Here is a 12,374-nt window from a genome sequence, read left to right on the forward strand (position 1 = left end):
GGGATACCATCATAGGGCCTAATCACATCAGCCACACTATCAGAGGCTCGTTCACCTGCGCATCTACCAATGTGATATATGCCATCATGTGCCAGCAATGCCCCTCTGCCATGTACATTGGCCAAACTGGACAGTCCCTACGTAAAAGAATGAATGGACACAAATCAGACGTCAAGAATTATAACATTCAAAAACCAGTTGGAGAACACTTCAATCTCTCTGGTCACTCGATCACAGACCTAAGAGTGGCTATACTTCAACAAAAAAGCTTCAAAACAGACTCCAACGAGGAGACTGCTGAATTGGAATTAATTGGCAAACTGGATACAATTAACTTAGGCTTGAATAGAGGACTGGGAATGGATGAGTCATTACACAAAGTAAAACTATTTCTCCCTCCCACCCCACCCCCACTGTTCCTCTGATATTCTTGTTAACTGCTGGAATTAGCCTACCTTGCTGTCTCCATGAAAGGTTTTCCTCCTTTCCCCCCCCTGCTGCTGTAATGGCTTATCTTAAGTGATCACTCTCCTTACAGTGTGTATGATAAACCCATTGTTTCATGTTCTCTGTGTGTGTGTGTTTGTATATATAATCTCTCCTCTGTTTTTTCCACCAAATGCATCCGATGAAGTGAGCTGTAGCTCACGAAAGCTTATGCTCTAATAAATTTGTTAGTCTCTAAGGTGCCACAAGTACTCCTTTTCTTTTTGCGAATACAGACTAACACGGCTGCTACTCTGAAATCTATTAAGAGACTAACTCCCCTGTGGAAAAGCCATAGGTACTTCACATAGCTGTGGAGAACTCAACCTGAGAAATACTTCAGGCCTTAAAAATGATTATTGCTACCCAATATGAGTAAGAGTATTAGACTTTTATACTGTATATTTGAGAAAACAGACCACCTTCTACCTTGTGAGGTTTTCACCTCCAGATTTTTTTCAGAGCTGTTTGCTACTAGATTATATTAATATTAATTATATTATAATTATATTAATTAATAATGGCCAATAATATTTAAATTAATGCAACTTGCTTGCACTTTTTTCCTGTCTTTCATACTGATGCCAGAAAATATTGCACTGCTCTTCTTTAAGCTATGCCTGTTTTTATTGCAGGCTTTAGCACGGCTATCCTGTGCATTTAAAACTGAGAATCAAACTCGCCTGGTGGTCTGTGACCTTGGAAATCCCATGAAGGCTGGGACTAAAGTAAGTCAAATGCCTGGCTGGGGTTTAAAAGAGGTAGGAAGATGACTCTTCATATTCATTGAGGAAGATGCGCATTTATACTGCTAGAAGATATAATCTCATTGACATTTAGATCTCAAAATATATTTTAAGACACCCACATGTTAGAATAGTTCAAAGAAAACATTCCGAAAATTGGCTGCAAGTTTGCCAGTAAACTAAGGTCTGAAAAAAATGTACGTGGTTTTTATGATGCAACTTTACCTAGAATTATTCTGTAATAATTCTAAGCACTGTTATATAGCACTTTTCACCCATAAATCTCAAGGCCATTTACATAAGGGAATACATGTCACTTCCAACCATTTTGAGGATGGGGACGCTGAGGTGCAGAGAGAGTAAGTGATTCACTGCATGACCTTGGGTGAATTAGTACAAAACTCAGAATTGAATCTTATTTTCTTGACTCCCAGACACTTGTCCAGTATACTAGACTCTGCTGCCTCCTGGCGCAGCACATGGGGTCTGGGAATATGTAAAAACAACTGAGGAAATGTGAAGCAAATTTTACGTTTTTCTGGGGCAGCAACTCAACCTCAACCAAGTGAGAGAGGCACACTTGTTTAGTTGGATGCCCTTAATGCTAGTTCAGTCTGCCTTCACTTCCTCTGTGACCCCCAGCCTTGTTCATTTTCAGTAACGAATAGTAGTGCTGAGCACTTTTTGTTATGAACTTGAGTCTGTTTCCACTAAACTTTGGTCACTTGTTTTTTTTTCTAAGCTATTAGCTGGCCTGCGTTTCAGTGTGAATCAGCAGTCAGAGATGGACACCTCTGTGAAGTTTGACTTACAAATTAGAAGGTATGGATGTAGATGCTAACACCACTCCTCCCAATCTACTTTATGCTGTAGCTAGCACTGAATAGATACCTTGGTAAATGATGAAGCTATGGACTGATCATTTACAATTTAGTTCTGAGCTAATTTCTTCCTTTCTATTTCATAAATGTTTTATCATCAATGTAACTTGCTTTAAAACACTTCTCTGTTTGTAATGTAGGGAAAAGGTCAGTTCTGTTTGTATGCAGTTGATTTTCCTTCCACATGATGTGGCACAAATGAAATGGTGCTATTTAATGACAATGGGTACAAAACAGATAAGGTATTTGAAGCGGAGCTTAATATTTTGCATTCTGGGTTCAGTTTGGATCTCTTCTTCACACATGCAGTGCCAAAATGTGAAATAACGTGTTCATTTGAAGGACTAGCAGCAGCCTCTGTTTTAAAAATGACCTTTTCTTGTACATTCCAGTCCTTCTATGGGTACGTCTGCACTGCAGCTTGAGGTGTGATTGCAGCTGGGTTAGGCACACCTGCGCTAGCTGTAATCTAGTGACCACGGTACATATAGCAGTGAAGGCGTGGGCGTCAACTCAGGCTGTACGAGCCTGCCTGGAACTCTGGGTATGTACTTGTATTGTCAGCCCGAGCTGGCATCCGTGCTGCTGTATCGCCACTGCTATTTTTAGCTGTGCTAGCTAGATTAAAGCTAGTGCAGTTGCACCCACCTGAGACTGGGTAGTACCTCCCATTGCTCTGCAGGCATGCTCTTAAGAGCATATTAGGCCAGGCTTGTATATCTAATGAACTTGTGATTATGGGAGGTGCTACTCCATGCCAGGGCTATTCACTTATGCTGTTCAGAGCAGAGACTATTTCTTTGTGTTTTGTACAGCCCCTGGCACAACCAGGCCTAGAACCTGAATGGTGACTTCTGGGCAATACTATAAAAATAGTAAATTTATCAGGAGCATATGAATGGAGTAGATTTATGTGCTTGCTGGAGAAAACACACAGGCCTCCTGTGATGCATAGTCGATGGGAATCTATCTCTCCGGTTATGATTTTTACACCTCTTAAGTTAACTCCAATCTTCAAATGTAGCACTTTGTCCTTGAGTCATCATGTGACTTTGTCACACTCCTTGGGGACTTTGTCCCCAGAACCCAATGAATGGATTACACTCACACATATATGCATTTTCCTGATAAGAATAATAATTTTAGCCCCTTCCTTCAATTTTAGTGGCACAGCAGTTTGCCTTGGTGATCAAAGGCTTTGCACCACTACAAACCCTTTGATCTCGCATAGATGTCTGGTTCAGTTTTATTCCCATCCTTTCTATCAGCCAATGTACTGTTGCTTCTGGCCAGTGGCATATAACTCTAGCTCACCTCCCTTGGAAAAGGTGGGCACCACTGAGCCTCCTAGCTTTTCCCTCCCTCAAAGGTGAGAGCAATCACCAAGGCACCTGGTTCCCTCCATCGGAGGAATAACAGTCCCTGCAGATCCTCTTTCCCCAGCTTCCTCCACACACACAAGTGTGGGGGGTTGGGTGGGGGAGGAAGGAGCAATACTTCTGATGGAGAGAGGGGGAGCTGCTACAGCACCTCCCAGGTCCCACCTCAAGAAACTCGCCTACCTGACTTCCGATTGCTACCTCCCTCAAACATCCCCCACCACCTACCTCTGATAGGTCCCGCACCCTTTTCACCCCGATCTCTCAGTAGGGCAATCAGTTGTGAGGAAATTAACTGAGTCAGCAACCCAAGCATAATATACTACAAGTTAAAATAAGGGAGAAATGCAAGTTTTATGTAACTGTTTCAGAGGGCAAACACAACAGGATAGAAATTGCTTCTGCAGAATGTGAGAGAGGAACTGCAGCATTTAGTGACATGTGACAGGTCCAAGTAATATGACAGACATGTCCCACTTATCTAGTCTGTGCCTTTTGCTGCACTCAGAGGTGTGAATTGTATGTCAAAAAATGGCTCCCAAGTCAAAAAATGGCTGTAACACTCCCAACAGTGACACAAGAAGGGGTGTTCCAACCTCAGGGCAGACTGTTAAAAACCAGGGCACAAATCCCATACTGGTTGTGAGATCTAAACTTAGATTTCACCAACAAACTGTACCAAGTGCAAACTCCTCAGGCACTTTAACAGCCTTAACGCAGAGTCACAGACAGTCCCCTTGTGTACTCTGATCTGTATTGCAACCTGGGTGAGCATATCTCTGTGATAGATGTCTCCTTATACCAAGGATCACAGCAATATTCAGGTTAGTCCTGCTCCCAAAGGACCAATCACTTACCACAGGTCAATTACACTTAGTCGCACACCACTGACAGTACTTGTAGACAATCCTGTAATAAACTATATGAAGATTTATTAAATAGGAAAAGGAAACAGAATTATTTACCAGGTTAAAGCAAGCAGACACAGACACAAATGAGTTAGTTTTAGGTTTCAAACAGTAATATAGGCTTCTATAATGAGCAAGCTCTACTTGACCTTTAAAGCTAACCTATGCTTCAGCTGGGGATCTCTTGTTTATGCCTAGAAACACCTCCCTCTCCCTGATTCCAAGCAGCATGAAGATTCCTATTTGCTTGGTTTGGGATTTTTATTCCCCTCCTGCCATTTGCTCTGAGCTGCAAACTCAGCTGATGGGCGGAATCCACTTGCATGACTCATATTCTTGGGGAGGAGAGCAGAACAACAATAAGAGTCTTCAGTCCTTTTGTTGAGGGTTTCTCAGTCCAGACATACAGAGTTTTCGGTTGCAAGATCCAACCAAAGCCCCTCTGGTACGGAGGGTCTCCTCTTTCAGAAGGAGCATAAGAAACTTCTGCAGAAGAGCATTTCCCTGCACTAATTAATGTCCCTCTCCTATATGGCGAGAATCACAGAGGCCCACAATAAAACTTCACATATTACAGTATGGAACATATATACTGCAAGTAAGATGAATGCATGCAGCAACTCTCGTCTGAACGCTTTCTTAAAGTTCTAATAATTTATCAATATTAACCCACAGAGCCATACAGATTCCAGCTATGTATCTGTTAGTGTCCAGTTGAGACACGAGCACCATAACATGAGCTGGCACCTGGCCCACCAATGTCACAGGTACAACCCAGCATCCAAAAGGGTATGACGATTGCTGTCTAGGAGGAAAATATTGCTCTGCTACATGTAATTTGTAATTGCAACAGCTGTGAAGAAAACAGAGAAAATTTAGGAAATCCTTACAAAGGAGGCAATGTGCTCTAGTGGATAGAGCACTGGTCTAGGATTCAGGAGACCTGGATTCTATTCCCAGCTCTGCCACTGACCTATTGGATGACCTGGAGCATCCTCTCTTTGCCTCAGTTTCCCCTTCTTTAAAATAGGGATAAAGAATTTATATTGATGAAATGCTTTTATATCGGAGCTAGGAAAGTGCTAGATTGTATTGGTATGAGTAATCCTAGCATTTATAAGTGACAACTGCCCTATGATCTAGTACACCCTTCTGTAGGTTTTAAATATAGGGTTCAATCCTCAGCAGTGCCCAGCTGATGTTTAGTGTAGCTGTGGCAGGGGATGAGGTATGCAGAGATGACTTTTAAGGCACTTCCCTGCATCCCCAACACTGGGGCTAGGTGAAGGCCACACCAGCTCTTGGGCAAGTTAGAGCAGCCTAAGGGCTAGATAGGGGCCATTATGTAGCAATGATCACTGGAGTGCATTTTGCTCTGACCCTGCCTCCTCTAGCCCCTCAATTGTCCCTTATGCCAAGGAGAGTTAAAGTGGAAGGGCTGGACTAGTCAGCTACACTGGCTTTATGCCATTTGTTTTTTCCATGCAAGTAGAATATTTAGGGCAGGTTGTAAGGCCCATTTATTCCGTACAATATGGCAAAGTAGACCTCAGTGGAGCAGAGTATGTGAGCCTTAGTTTTTAGTACCTCTCCTTTTGCCCCGATGACACAGGAGTAACATAATAATGTTACATAACATGTGCTTAACCCTTTAAAAAAGAACCTTGTTCATTCCATTTAACAAATGGACTTATCTTCTTTTTCAGCTCCAATCTATTTGACAGTTTAAGCCCAATAACATCTTATCAGGCTGACCTTGCCATCTTAGCATCTGTTGAAATTAGAGGGTGAGTGTTGATACTTATTTAGCAAGTGTCTCTTTTATGATGAATGGTTTGGTTTTGGGGTTGGTTGTGGTTTTTTTGGTAAACTTTCTTGCAGGTCTGCAAGTCTTGCTTCTTATTGAGCCTTGGAGGATTTGTAATAGAAAAGTAAACACGGATTCATGTCGTCATCTTTGGGGCTTTAAGTGCAACCTAAGTAATTTAGGATCCCAAGTCAATTTTGAAAATGAAACTTGGGTTCCTAAGTTCTTTTGAAAATGCTGCTGTTCATCTTTATAATTCATTCAAAGAACAGTTTGTAAAAATTATTCCCAAAAAATCACCTTCTGAACAGACTAAGAAAATACACTTTGAGTCCAAAACTGCCAAACCCTTTTTTTTAGAATGTCAAAATACTCTCCAAATATAGGTTTAGAGTAGCTTGTCCTTTTCAGCCTTAGGTATACTATCTGTGAGTCTGTGATGACTCTCTCCTACTGCTATTTATTGAAAGCTACACTTCACCTAACCATTAAATCCTTCTGATCAGCCAGTCATAGAATCATAGAATCATAGAATATCAGGGTTGGAAGGGACCCCAGAAGGTCATCTAGTCCAACCCCCTGCTCAAAGCAGGACCAAGTCCCAGTTAAATCATCCCAGCTAGGGCTTTGTCAAGCCTGACCTTAAAAACCTCTAAGGAAGGAGATTCTACCACCTCCCTAGGTAACGCATTCCAGTGTTTCACCACCCTCTTAGTGAAAAAGTTTTTCCTAATATCCAATCTAAACCTTCCCCATTGCAACTTGAGACCATTACTCCTCGTTCTGTCATCTGCTACCATTGAGAACAGTCTAGAGCCATCCTCTTTGAAACCAACTCTTTGAAGTCAACTCAGGATGCCTCTCTCTACATATTTTAATTTTCCTGATTAGCTTTTATGTATATATTTATTTTACAAAGAATGCTTTTCTGTGCAGCTCTTAAACCTCTAAAGAATCCTGACTGTTCAGTGAAGATGTTAATTTTTCTCCTGCTGGAACACTAATATTGCTCACAATCATTGAGACCTTGCATATTTTTTTTTAGGGGAAAAGTGAAAATCTCCTAAGAGGCACCATTTTCTTTAATTTTTCCTTCCCACCAGAAATCTACTGCATTAATAAGTTTCTTGAGATCCTGGTGCTGTTAAACCGTCACGTTTAAAAAGGAAGAAAAATTAGTAAAACCACCAGTGCCAAGCAGGTGGTTTTTTATACAAAAAACCCTTCACTTCTGCTCATTCCAATATCCAGTATTTAGGATGGAAAGGTCAATGTTAGTTTTTAGATATTTGTAAATTTCGGTTTCTTGAGTCTGCATTATGAAAGCCTTAGGGTCACTTTTTAGAAATTAGGCTAAATACACCTCTACCCCGATATAACGCGGTCCTCGGGAGACAAAAAAATCTCACCGCATTATAGGTGAGACCGCGTTAGATCGAACTTACTTTGCCACCCCCCCCTCCCGTTCCTTGTTCCCTGACCGTCCCCTCCAGAGACCCTCCCATTCCCTAATCACCCCCAGGACCCTACCCCCTACTCAACCCCCCTGCTCCCGTCCCTTGACTACTCCGACCCCATCCACATCCCCCGCCCCCTGAGAGGCACTCAGCGGCAGGAAGTGGAGCAACGCACTTCTACTCCGCCAGCTCCCAGCCTTGGCGCTCCACTTCCTGACGCCGGTGAGTGTGGGGGAGGTTGGGGAAAGGACGCTCCCCGTACTCGCCTGCAGCGGGAAGCAAAGCGCCACGGCTGGGAGCTGGCAAAGTGGAGCGGGCTGGGGCCAGACTGCTCTGCTTCTGCTGCTGCCGGTGAATGCGTGGGGGGATCCTTTCCCCCAAGCGCCCTCCCCCGAGCAACACGGCTGGGACTGGAGTCGGCTGCTCCTGGCCCCCCGCTAATACCCCAGGCCACTGTGGGACTGTGGGGCCCCTAAAAGTGCCCCTTCACAGCTCCTGCCTCCCAGTCCCTGGGGGGGGAAGGGAGCTCCTGACCCTCTGCCCCTTATCCAACCCCTGGGCCTCAGCCCCAGCCCGGCGCCCATAACACGCTGCTCAGAGCAGCGTGTCAGAGCTTTACCGCGTTGTATGCGAACCCACGTTATATTGGGTTGCGTTATATCGGGGTAGAGGTCTATTTAATAGCTTTGTTTGTTCCCTTCACTATGTAGTGTCTCTTCTCCTGATCACATCTTCCTCCCCATTGCAAACTGGCAACCCCAGGAGAATCCAGAGACAGAAGATGACATAGGACCTTTAGTTCAGCACATATATGAGGTATGTAATAGTTACCGATTTGAGGTCCAGCATTTTAGCCAAGAAATAATGGGGAAGGAGGAAATATTTTAATTAACATTTCCTTTATGGTAAATGTGTTTTACTTCATGTCCTTGTTCAGTAGGAACTTAGAATTTGCTGCATTGAGTCAATTGAGTTTATTGGTCCAAGCCTCTGCGGAAGGCAAAAATCCTAACAATTAATATAGCCAGTTGTGCAGTGCTATACGTTGCAGTTAGTGGGAGTGGGAAGGAATTCCTCTCTGATCCTTACGGCAATCAGCTTATACCTGAATCATAAACCTCTCCGCTATTTTACATAACTCTGCATGTTATTGGCCATAAAATCATCCAGTCCTTTAGAAAACTATATAGATTATGTGGTCACCTTAATCTTGCAACAGTGAAATCAATAAAATGACTACTCAGTGTGTTAATTATTCTGGACACTCAGCTGTACTCTAATTATGCAGTCATTATTACAAAAGCCTTTTGCCTTGAAAATTAAAGTCTTTTGAGAGCTTTTTTTTAAGCAACTATCACAGATTTCATCTGTGTTCAATTAATTTTTTTTAAGAATTTTTTTTTAGAAAGACTGTCTGACTGTAATTCAAATTATTGTGCAACCAATAAGGTACTGCTTATCTAAAACAATTATTCTTATTATATATCTGACATGTCCATAACATACTTACGACTTTGGATAAGAAATGTACAGTATCTCTCACTTTGGGCAATGTAGTACATTTAACAAATGGAATTTCTTGAAGGCAGAAAAATATCTTTCCTTTAAGTTTTTCAGAAGAATCTCCCCTTTCCAGCAAATTATTTCAAGTAATTATAAGTTAGCTTCTTGGGAGATGAAATTGAGTTTCTTTCCATAGTAATGCTGGTGATACTCTGATTGCTGATTGTACTGACAGTCGGGGGAAATATTGTAGATGCTCTTTCATATAATTTTAAGTATATACTTGTGCCTCCTGGGCCATTAACAAAGGAAAGAGGATAGTCTTACACAGTCATTAATTTTCTTATCACTAGCTGAGAAACAATGGTCCAAGTGCCTTTAGCAAGGTGATGCTAAATCTTCAATGGCCTTACAAATACAACAATAACACCCTGTTGTATATTATGCAATATGAAATTGATGGACCCATGAACTGCACTTCAGATATGGAGATCAACCCATTGAAAATTAAGGTAAGCAGAGACTTTTGTAATGCCATGTTTGGGTATTGAGTCGAGTTGGGTTTTTGTTCCTGTTGTTTTGCTGCATACTATAAACTGTGAAATATAAGATTATTTATATAGACCAGACTCCCTGCTAATGTAAATAAGCATAGCCACTAGTTTTGCTGTGTTTTACTCTGATTGAGAATCTGCCTATTTTCTCTCTCCTTTTTTTTATGTATTCCCTTTTATTTTTTGTTATACCCTGTGTAACAGGGTGCTGGCCATTAGGTCCTGATCCAGCCCTCAGTTAGCCCAGCTCCAATTAAGAAGCATTAATTGGGGCTGGCTGAGTATGCCACGCCTAATTGCTAGAAGAGAAGCACCTGCGGGCCTCATTAGCCAGGAGGCTATATAGGGCTGTCAGGAAGCTGGCGGGGGGGCAGGGAAAGAAAGGGAGGAGCCAAAGGCTGTGTGCATCTCTGCTGGCTGGAGAAGCTAGCTGTCCCCCAGGTTGCTAGTTTTCAACCGTCTGTAAATAGAAGGTGGTGGGAGCTGACACTGTAAATAAAAGGCACTGGTGATAGCACTCAGAAGAGGTCTCTGGCTGGTTTGTTGCGAGGGTAAGCGAACACCTTGTTACACCCTGGCTCTTTGTATGAGGAGACAGCAGCTGGAAGAATAGGTAGACACCAGTTTTTCAGCCAAAAATTCAGATCTAGTATCTCATGTCTTTTTTTTTTTTTTTTTAAATATTTTAAACTCACGTTGGCTACAGTTTCAAGCTTAACAGGGTAAAAGTCACCTCTGCTACTTGCTTCAGAGTTGGTCTCTAGGAACACATAAAGACCAAAGGTAGTAACTCTCCACATACATTCACAAGTACAAGGTCTAGACTGTTTTACAATATTAAAGTTATGATTACCCAAGCACATAGAAGTTCCATACATGTCTGAGTTACAAATGCATGAGTTACAAATATAGTTGTATTCACATCCTTAACAACAGTGTTAGGGTCTAATGGGTGTCTACTGGCTTGATCATCAGTAGAGGTATGGTTCCTGCTGGACTCTCCCAAAGGGAGCTCAATTTTCCCATTCTGGGCATCCCCTTTTTATAATGTGATTCTGTCTATACCTACATTCTGTGCATGTCCATAAAAGTGTTAACCCTCTTTTCTCTTATTGGTTTATGTCCCCTGGAAACTTAAGGAACCCCAATTTTCTATAGGCTATGTAAGTTTTGTTTATTCTCATTAGCATTGACCCACAGCCTGTATCCTTTGGTTAAGACACAGGTTGGATACAGATGCGCCTTTACAGTATTTTTATGATCTAATATTTATTTTCTGGGTAATTTTATGCAGTATTAGCACTTGGTACCTCTTTTCCCATAATCTTAGGGCATCAAGTTATTTTCTGGTCACTTATGTCATCATTTCTTGTCTCCAAGACCTAAAATAGCTAAGCTAAAATCTTGCAGGCCTCAGCCTACAGGTTCTTGTGTTTCAACTTCTCTTACTCATGTCTGATCCATGGTTCCTTGAAATTCTGATCTATCTTATACTTTCATAATCTTACGAATTAACTCTAATTAACATAGAATTAATATATATGATATAACACATTGATTCATCATAACATCACACAATAAATGAATAATAACTAAAAACATTGGCTACAAATGGAACGTTACTTAACTTAGATTTAAACAGCAACATTCCAAAATGTTGTTTTTTGTTATTGTTTATTTATTATTAATTGTTATTTATGTAATATTTTTATTTTTCAGTTCAGTAGGAGACATTGCATTATTGTTTTTATTACTACTTATTTATCTAAGGCCTGATCTAAAGCACAGTGAGGTCAATGGAAGTCTTTTAATTGATTTCAGTAGCCTTTAGATGAGGCCCAGCGTGCCACAAAAGTATTTTATATATAATACATGAAGATATATATTTCTCTCATGCAATTTCAATATACTGTATAAATATAGTGTGTACATATATATGCAATTTTGAATTCATCACAAGGATAAATGGGTATTTCATATGTGGAATAGTATAGTGACCCTTAGGTCTCAAGTGTGAAATCTGGAAAAAAATATTCCCAAATTGGAGGAATTGCTAAGGCCCACAATATCCTACCCACAGTACCCTATTTCAAATCCCTCCTTAAATGATACACTTACATACAAGCACTGTATGTTACAGATGTGTGTACCAGTTTCTTATACTCAAATAAATACATTAGAAGTGTTGGGGAAAGACCCTTGAATATGAGATTACTACATTGAAAGTGCTTTATTGACAGCTTTAAGAATAGATTCTTTGCTCATTCCAGGAATGAAACTTCCATTGACATCCGTTAACATTCTACTAATTGAACTGGCTGAACTGTTTAAAAAAAAAAAAAAAGTGCTAATAGTTGGCAAAGTATTGAGTTTGGTGAGGCAAGAAGTGGACACTGCAGGGCTCTGAATTAGGTCTTATTAAACATCTATGTTAATGATCTAGGAAAGGGAGTGAACAGCATGTTAATTAAATTTTGAAGATGATAAATTTTGGAGATTTGCAAACCTCAGCTCGGACAGAGACAAAGGGACCTATGGGGATTACAAACAAGGACAGACACCTCTTTTAAATAGGTTCCATTCTGTTGCGCGTAGGGCTGTGTGCAATTCATAGGTTTTGATTTGCCCAAGTTTTGTGAAATCTCTCAGGTGA

General features: G+C 41.1%; 1 protein-coding gene across 1 annotated transcript in view; it reads left to right on the forward strand.

The window, feature by feature from the left end:
- Positions 1 to 12,374, forward strand: part of ITGAV (integrin subunit alpha V) — a 93,377-nt gene that overhangs the window by 66,432 nt on the left and 14,571 nt on the right. The window contains exons 21-25 of the mRNA XM_038422732.2: positions 1,122 to 1,214; positions 1,975 to 2,054; positions 6,107 to 6,187; positions 8,375 to 8,480; positions 9,521 to 9,679. Of these exons, the coding sequence (XP_038278660.1) occupies positions 1,122 to 1,214; positions 1,975 to 2,054; positions 6,107 to 6,187; positions 8,375 to 8,480; positions 9,521 to 9,679 (519 nt within the window). The remainder of the gene's footprint in view (positions 1 to 1,121; positions 1,215 to 1,974; positions 2,055 to 6,106; positions 6,188 to 8,374; positions 8,481 to 9,520; positions 9,680 to 12,374) is intronic.

This window comes from Dermochelys coriacea, chromosome 11, assembly GCF_009764565.3.
Source record: "Dermochelys coriacea isolate rDerCor1 chromosome 11, rDerCor1.pri.v4, whole genome shotgun sequence".
NCBI classification, from domain to species: Eukaryota; Metazoa; Chordata; order Testudines; family Dermochelyidae; genus Dermochelys; species Dermochelys coriacea.